Genomic DNA, 9,495 nt, shown 5'->3' with positions numbered 1-9,495 from the left:
GATACTAGAAATTGGATGTTGGCACAGAAATTAATACATCAGGTGAGCAGAATCTTTTTGTGCCACCAATGCTCTTCTGTTCCCAGTGCCTCCTCTACCTTTCACTTACATAAAATGACAGCATGGAAATTCCAGCTCATCACTCTGCATCTACTCACAACTGTGCAGTCTAAATCAGGCAACATTTTCTAAATAAAATATAAAATTATGACAAATATGTTGACTAATCATTACTAATCAGCCAACTCAGAGCTACTGTGAAAGACTGAAAATCTTTAACCTCTTGCACACATATTAATGCTGAACAGCTTGTGCAAAAGACAAGCAAGCTCTATTTGCTGTACAAATACATTTGCACACAAATATAAGGGGATATTTGTATGCAGCATATTTGCCTAACTCTCCTGAAAAATGACAGTCCACTGCTTCCAAAGTTGATCTTCCATTGAGAAGAAACAGACCTGCTGAATGCAGCTCATTATTAAGTAACATGAATAAATCACCAGCATAGGTAAGGAACTGGGTACAGAAAGCATTCATAAATTCTTTAGTTGCTGTGCCTCACAGCACTCAGTAAATGCTTATAGCAAGGTGTGTATTAAATATTCATCTACACTCCTGCCAGCACCTTGAACAGGAGCAAGAAGGAAATTAAGCACAGTGCGAAGGGGACACAGCAATTCCCTCCTTGCACACTGGCTCTGTTTCAAAGCTTTCATCCTCACTGCTCTCCCTGGTGCTTCTTCACCCTCCAGGTGCTGCACTGCCACCGAGGGCTGCAGCCACTGTTTTGGCCCAAGGCCTTGCTCAAGGAGGCTGGCATAGATCCAGACAATGACAATACAACACCTGTAATCAGAAAATAGAAATGTGGAGGATTGGTTTTGTACTGGAACAAGCTTTATTGTATGCAATTTTTTTTATGAAATGGAATCTTTTGAGTGTATTCTGGTTTTAGGTGCACAAAAGCCAGGTTGTAACACCCCCAAAATGATGAATGCTGTTCAATATATAGTAAATTTGCTTTATTTCATATGCTTTATTTAATCCAGTCATTGTGTCCTTTAATCCAATGTAGAATAAAATATTTCTTTGAGGACATTGAAAGAAAAAATGAATTGCTATTCTGAAGTATAGTGTATAGAACAGCTCAACCATTTATTTTGACAACTTACCAATTCACCTATTCAGGTGATATATCATTCTTATCTGGATTTACTGAACCACAACAGCAAATATTATAGAAATAGTCCTACTTGCAGAAAAATTTAAAAATAGGAGTGTTTCTAAGTATTATTTATTTATGTAAGAAGAAAATCAAAACTAGAAATGTAAGCAGTTATTCTAATGAGATAGAAATACCAGGAAATTTTGGAGGTTTTCATCAAGTTAACAAAAAAGAAATGTTTATTAGGTAAGTCAAGAGGTACTCAAAGGTGCATCTCCAAACTAAGGATATTGCACCTGAGATTAACAGTGCATCTATGAGAATTTGAAACAGTTAAATATTTGTACCAAGACAGATATTTATATTTGTTAAAAATACAAAATTTAAACCATGGGATACTGCACTTTAGTACAGAAAACACTCCAAATCTAGTGCATACACAGACTCACCATGAGTTTCACTCATTAAAATCTTGGTTTGCAGGATCAAGCCACTGGCAAAGATCCAACAACTTAATTAATTTAAGTTAGAATAACAAAAGTATCAACAAATCTTCACTGTGAAGTATCCAGTTAGGCTAGAGAAAGGGCAAGCCTATATGCATGACTTTTTACTTCTTCTAGTATTGGTTTAAATGTAAATTACTCAAATCATATTTAATTTTATTTTCACAATATTTTGAAGACTATCTAAAGAAAACAAAATGTAGTAAAGAGAGGGTAAAATGGTATGACTTCAGACACAATGAAATTTAGATGAAGCAGAGGTACTTGGTATGACACTGATTTTTCTTAGATGGCTCTATCTCTTCGACTCAAGAAAAGCAAAATTCTAAATTCTGTATGGAGGAGATAATGTACCAATATTTTGATGTAGGATAGTTTATTACATAAACAGTATGTACAAATTCTAAACATGAAAATAGTGAGTAAAAGAAATCAGACTCTATTTACATTTGTATTTTTTTACAAAATGTTTTTACAAGTGTATATTTTTTCTCTAAATAACAGGACAAACACATAAGACCAATCTTTTTGTATTACATACATAAATAAATATTGACTTTAAATGACTGTTATAGGAACATAATTTCTACAGCCAATTTGGGTAACAGAGAAGCGTTTGTTACCTTTACTACAATATAATTAAGTAAAAAGGAAAAAATTTACATATAGAGCTCTGTTAATTACTTTGTAAATAGTACCTTACTAATATATCAGTAGAGGTGATACAGTCGTTACATTTCATGCCCACAACTGAACAATGAGTTTTGGCATGCAAACCCACATATAATCATCAACATCTGCAGGTATCCATTTACATTTTTTTAAATAAAGGGTTTTCTTAATCATTGAAAACTACATGCAACAGATTATTAGTAGCATATTCCTGGTTAAAATGCACAAGTTTTGCATAACATTATTTTTAGTAATTGATGTTCACAGGTACTGATCAAAAGGGTAGGAACATACTTGGCACATAGTATAACAAAATGAATTAATAAATAAGTCAATATCACTATGACATTTACATATACACAAAAATAAAAATTTTTATGGTGTTTTACACAGAATTTAGAACTGTCTGGTTACCCCACTTTGTTTTACAAGGCCCTGATTTAAGACATTATTCAAACAAACTCTGACATCCATGCTTGATGCTCGATGTGGAGCATCACTAAAGCTCTTTCTTAACTGCACAGGTTTATTTCCACACCACTGACTCCCCTTGTGCCAACCTTCCTGAATCAGGACCTGCTTATTAGAAACTCCCCCTGACTGCAGGTGGAAGCATGGAGATGAAAGTATTGTGAAATAAATTGACTCAGTATTAAGGTTTCTATACAGTTCTGCTAATAACAATTAGGAGAATTGCCAAATTCTCACTCACAGTAGAAATGACTTCGTGTGTGACCATGCCAAATATCAATGTCAATGTCAGCATTGCCACATCAGGTCCTCAGCTCCTTCTGAAGCCACTAAGTTGAGGATGTTCAGCATTTAAAGAATCAGACTTCTTACTTATCTGTGTGCTATATTCTTAATGAATATTCAAGTTGATACATATGGATGACACAGCACAAGTTCTGTCTTATTTTCTCCTGCTCTATAAAATACTCAAAGAATGGTCAAAAAAAAAAAGATATAACAAGAACAAACCAGTTTCTTCTTATACAAAAATCACCAACAAACAAAAAAAATCACTTCACAAAGCAGTTAGCAAAAATAGCATAATCTTATAACTCTCCATTAAGAAATAAAGATAAAAAAACCGCATCCTGAATTCAACTGACAAATCCATCAGAATCGTACACAGTAAATAATACATTAGTGTAAAGGTGCAGAGTATCTTAAAACATCCCAATATCTCTAATATCCTCCCAATATTAACTCTGAATTACACAACATCATTAGAGAAAATAAATCTTTAACTAGGGAATTAAGTAGCAAATTGCAACTCTATTGCTGAATTAAATGTTTAATGTGGCTTAGTCTAGTAAATTAGGACAATACCCAGTGTGATTCAGCAAACAAAGCTTTAGAATTAGGCACTGAAAACTTCAAACCTGTACTGCTAATTAAAAAAAAAAATCAGAAAATCACTCAGAGCTGGGAATTTAACATCCATGCATGAGCTTTGTTGACTTTGTATTTCTCATTTTTGATTTGGAGGGTGACTTAAAAGGTGAGTTGATAAGATCATTTGTAGAAGGAAAAAAATAATTTACATCTTAGTGGACTCAATATAATACACTTGATCACTAGATTTCTACTTTCAACTTTTGGTTTTGATCAACCTAGTTCAGAAGGGGAAACCTCTCAGTGTTCTTCAAAAATACTGTTACTTTGAACAGAAGAATGCCTGAGAGAGAATGGCATCAGCAAACAGTAACCATTTTGATTCTTCTCAGAAGGATGATGACTCAGGGGGCTTCTAACTTACTGCTTATCACCAATGAATTGGCATCATTGTACCAAAGAGCAACAGCTATGCTTTACAGTGTCACTATGAATGAAATGTAATTTCATTAACATTACTCAAGTCACTGTCAATTTGATCCAGCACAAGTAGAACAGACTGTGATTGAAAGGTTTGGACAGAATTCTTCAGAGAAGACTGAGGTAATGACTTTCCCTGATGCTGCTGGTCCAGCAAACACCACAAAGATCACTTCTAGACTCTATCTATGCCCTATGCAATCCCTATGCAATGTGAAAGCAGTGCTGCACACCAGTCCCAATGCAAATTTTGTTTTCTTTGTAAAAACATACACTGAAACACTCTCATCCTTACAAAAATATCTCAGGCTCTGGCATTCTAAAAAAAAAAACTGAAAAGAAACCTTTATACTACAGATTTTTGGAAGAAGAGCTCATCTGCTGATTTGCTAATGTATTTTGGAAAATAGAGGAAGAAATTCAAAGCACCATAGCCTTCAATATATTTTAAGCTATTGTTAAAAGCCTTTGCAAATCATGTAGCAATAGAAAAAGTCTGGGAAAATTCTTGGTCACTAAGTGTATATCTAAAAAGACAGCAACCAAAATAGAAAAAGAATTCAAAAGAGCCCTTTAAAACCGAAGGTAAAATTGTAAAAAAATTGTAATGAGCAAATGATCAGAAATTAATGTCGTTTCCTTCCCCCCGGTGGTATAAATGCTGTAAACTTCAGTACAGACAAACTGAATATTTTGTGAACATTCTACTATGATAAACACAGCTCTGATCTCCTGTGTCAGATAGATATTTCTTCATATTTGCTTTTTCACAAAACAGTTTGTCATCAAGACAAGGGAAATAAATGTACCACTAATGTCCAAGCTCCTCTTATTGAATATCTGAGAAAAATATGAAGCACAGATGAGTCTGTATCATCTGCTGGTAGGAAAAGTGGCCACTTTGTCCAGTTGGAGTCAAGTTTTGAGGTACATTAGTCTGATGTGATGATTCAAGGAGCAATGGAAACGGTGCCGAAGAATTCAGGAGCACTTTGAACATCTTGAACATTAAGAGCTGATTATGGGTACTTGTATGGATGTTTATTGGCAGATACTTTCCACCCTCTCAATAATAAATCCAAGCAGTTTCTGTTTACTATTGAGACATGTGTCTCTGTGTGACAAATTATTCTAGACAGTTTATATTGCACAATAAGGCAATATGAATTCCCTTATGGTTAAAAAGGGCACCCTTCTGTCTAAATTTGAGAAATGAATTCAAATAAACTATAAGCCAATGTTTTCCAGATGCCAGAATATTGTCACATAATTCTTTCTGTAAGCAGAACAGCAAAATAGAGCCAGTACTTCCATCCTTCTGTTCTAAAGATCCACAGGGAAAAGAAATATGTGCGTCAAAATTCAAAGCCAAAAAGTAGCTATACAGCTACTATAATAATAAATGTGCCCCAGAATTTTAGTTTCTAAAACTTTAATGTTAACTATTCAGATTTTTAGAAAATTGGTGTTTGTATTCAAGATAATATTATACCCTGAAATATTATGTATCAAAAAATTTTAAGCAAGATTTTAAAAGTTATTTTTCTAGGACCTATTAATTAACTGCATTCATTGCCATAAGTTTTAAACAATTCTATTAATTGTCATTTGTTTCTCTACAATGGTGTTTCTACCCTGTATATCCTTTAACTATTAACTATATTAATAGAAGATCTACATGATAGAACATTACCACTTTAGACCAGATGGGTAATACATATATATCATCATCCTCCTCCATGGTGGCACTAAAATTATTAAAAATTGGGTATTTCAAGGTTTCTGCTACTGTAATCTATTTTACTTATGTGCTTATTTCAGACAAATTGATATATTCTTTAATAGCAAGACACACTAGACCTTAAATTGGTGACAGGCAGGGCTTTAAGTAAAAATTGATAGTTTAGATCCATTAATGAGAACATCTTTCAAAAGTATGTATACATCACAGGACCTTGCAAATAGTAATATTGAATTCAAGAAGAGAAAAAGCTGTATACACTGCACCGTTTTAAGCTAGTTTAAACACAGGATATGAAAACATTTTAATGAACAATATAATGAATACTTTCTCACAGGTGTTGAGTTGGATATGGTCTTCAGTTTGTTGAATAGTGCTGGTACTGAAATGATACTTGCTGTATGATTCATCCTGGTCATGGTGCAAACATAATTCTTCATGTCTAAACTACAGAGAAGTAGATACAGATCGTACAGGATGGCAACTTCCATTGGAAAACTGGGTTCACTGCTCCAACAGATGTGCTATTACCCAGCCCTCAGTTTTTTCCTCTCAGTTATTTGTATAATCATCTGAAACAGTCTAATATTTCTCTGGGGATGGCTTGTAGTGATGTGGATGATGCTGCTTCAGATGAGGTCCTAAACAAAAGAACGGGAAATTATGCACATATAAAAACCCTGAATATGTAATGCCAACATTTATCCATCTGAAAAGGCTTTGTGAGACCTTCAGCTTTCAATCCTTCAGCTTATAAGTGCTGAGTTTGTGCTGGCAACTATGTGTATGTTCAGTCCAGGCAACTTTAGTGGGCCTTTAAAAGGACAAAAATATTCAAGCAGACAGATTTTGAACTACTTGTATTTTTTACTTGGCTTTGCAACACTGAGCTGTATTTTTCAGAAACACATGAAGTGCTGGAAATGGCCATTAGGAGGTTTGCCTTGCTTTAGAAATATGTTTAAGCTCTAGATATGCTGGACTGAGTGAACCCAGAAAAATCTAATCTTGAAAGCTATGTAATCCTCCAGGCTGCACCTGGAGGACAGACCAACTTTGAATCCCAAGTGCTATAGGCATAAGCCAAAGATCCGTGGCTGCAACAAATGGCAAATGCTAGACCACAGAAACTGAGTGAGAGAAAGACTGGATTTGCTGATGAACAGTCATCAGGGGAAAAAAAGCCAGTATTTTCACACATCTTAAGTTTATGGAATGCTACTGGAACCAGTAAAAGCTCTAAGGCTCGAGAAAGGCTTCCACTCTTTACATGTGGAAAACTGAAATTCTGTAACATGTCACAAGCATATTTCAGAAGAGTGCAGTGCTTACTGTGGGGTGCAAATGGAGGAAGGTCGGGCGTGCGGAAGGATTTAATCGTGGCTGGCCCTTCCCCACCAGTCGTCAGCACCTGAACTTCCAAGCGGTACAGCATGGAGGGCCTCAGGTTGGGCACGGTGAGTATGTAGTGATCCTAAAAATAAGCACATCCCTTCAATTCCCAGACCATTGAAAAATAAAACATAGCTGCTCTGCTCACACACATCAGTGGTTTAAAGAGGTTCTAGCACTGTCAGCAGCCACAAATTATTTTCATAGAGTTCCGTTAAAAGGATTTAACTTATGCATAGCTTTGTTGAGTGAGCATGTTTTGAATTTTTTGCCTGCCAGTCCCTTTGAACAGACACATTTTTAACCATAATACTATGGTTTCATGTGTACAAGGTCCAAGTTGTTACAGACTTATATGGAAATTGTGATGATCACTAAAAATGTGCTCATCACTAAAAAACGAATCAAAATGTATTTTCCTAACCATTCCTTTTAACAAACATGTTCATTACATAAACTTGTTTTTATTTTGGATTTGAAAGTGGATTCTACTAATTGGTAATTAAAGTAGTGGCTGGCCTGGGTCCACTTCTGCAGCTTGTGGGAAAAAAAGGGTGACCACACTAATTTCAGATTTGTCCCAATTGCACCATAAGAATTTGCCTTTTGCTCTTAAGGCATCATTTACGGCATGATGGATTCACTTTTCACTGTTTCACTGCTCCACACCTTTTGTGGTCACTTAGACATGTGCTAAATAATTTCAAAGTAATTTCATAGAAACTTTCACATGGGAATACATCTAACTAAAGATTCACAGACATTAAGGAATCAGAAGTCATTCATCTAAAACAAAATCAAAACTATATATCATCTGCATTAAGTTGGAACAAATCACTCTTCTTATTCCAAGCTGTAAAGGCCCAGGCCCGGGAAGGGGATGGCTGGAGAAGTGACGCTGGACAGTGAGGACAGCAGGGTGTTCCTGCCACCAGCCAGGCTGGTCTGGCCAGGAATGCACAGGACAGGTGATTCTGCTTGGCACTGTACCCACCCCATGTGGGGAAGCCAAAGCACATTGTGGGAATGACTTTGGTCATTCCTGTGGGATAATTTGCTGCTACTGCCAGAGCAGACAGTAAAAGGGAAAGGAGAGAGAGGAAAAGTGGGGGGAAACATGTTTTCCTGGCAAATTAGCACATATTCTGGGATGGGATTGCCTTTAACAGACCTGGCTGAAGCTGTTCCAAATCATATAAATTCCTGCATGGGTAGGGCAGAGAGAGGAGTGCATTCATTGCACTTGTACTCTCACTCTGCTCATTCAGCAGCTCCAGCAGTTGGGCCCTGTGCATTTCAGCCTTGATTGTGTAAATACTACATTTTCAGTCAGAGTGAATGGTCCTTGGTATAAATGCCCTAAATCTTGGTGGTTTCTGAGGGACAGAAGACACTATTTCAGCTCAAATCAGAGCCTTCTGCAAGTTAACCAGATGCTAAAAATAGACAGATACATACAGTGATAGATAATTAAAGGCATCTCCAGGCTCTACAGTTTAAAATGTTTGATGTATCATCAAGAGGAGTAACTATGCTTTGTTATCTCCATCAAGGAGGAAAAATTAAGTACTTCCTGCTCCAGCTTACCTGCAGAACCAGTGTTTGACATCTGTATCACCACTAAACGTTACAAATGAGGCACAGACACACAAACTTAGGGAGCCACTGGCAAAAGAAAGTAACAAACAACTTACTGCTGGCAGTATCTGTGACTGGGAAATGATGCTGTTGGGTAAACTGTTCTGCCGGCTCTCTGTGGTCACTTCTGCCCAAGTGACCTGAAACCCTGTCATGGGCTGCTGAAGGTCTGCCTTAGATATCTTCCAGGAAAAATGACCAGTGATGTTACCTTCCTGAACAATGAAAGACGCAGACAGATTCTCGGGTTTGGCCAACACTTTGGGTAGAACGGGCACTACAAATTTGGAAAGCAAAAAAAGATAAGCTGAACTTTTACAGATTATCTTCAGTAATATTCATTTAATTTCAGAAATCGAGGCCAGGCAAAGTTTTATTTCTACTGTTACACATGATGCAGTCAGCTTTCTACCACATTTTCAGTGTTAACCAAAATCCTATGTTTGATATATTCCACTGACATTTGGGGCCAAACTTAAACTTCAGATAAAATGCTCTCAGCTGCAGGTACAGAAAAGAAAGCTATGGCTTATAAAGACCTAAGTGCCTCATTCACA

At 36.3% G+C, this 9,495-nt stretch overlaps 1 protein-coding gene across 1 annotated transcript in view; it reads right to left on the bottom strand.

Moving 5' to 3' along the window:
• Positions 1–2,033: 2,033 nt before the first annotated feature.
• The window catches only part of ANOS1 (anosmin 1), a 131,047-nt gene continuing 123,585 nt past the window's right edge, over positions 2,034–9,495 (bottom strand). Inside the window, exons 12-14 of the mRNA XM_054654768.2 lie at positions 8,995–9,215; positions 7,241–7,382; positions 2,034–6,549 (exon numbers count right to left, since the gene is read on the bottom strand). Of these exons, the coding sequence (XP_054510743.2) occupies positions 6,491–6,549; positions 7,241–7,382; positions 8,995–9,215 (422 nt within the window). The 3' untranslated portion in view covers positions 2,034–6,490. The remainder of the gene's footprint in view (positions 6,550–7,240; positions 7,383–8,994; positions 9,216–9,495) is intronic.

Source organism: Agelaius phoeniceus, chromosome 2, assembly GCF_051311805.1.
Source record: "Agelaius phoeniceus isolate bAgePho1 chromosome 2, bAgePho1.hap1, whole genome shotgun sequence".
Lineage (NCBI taxonomy): Eukaryota > Metazoa > Chordata > Aves > Passeriformes > Icteridae > Agelaius > Agelaius phoeniceus.
This window is presented reverse-complemented; position numbering and strand designations above follow the sequence as displayed.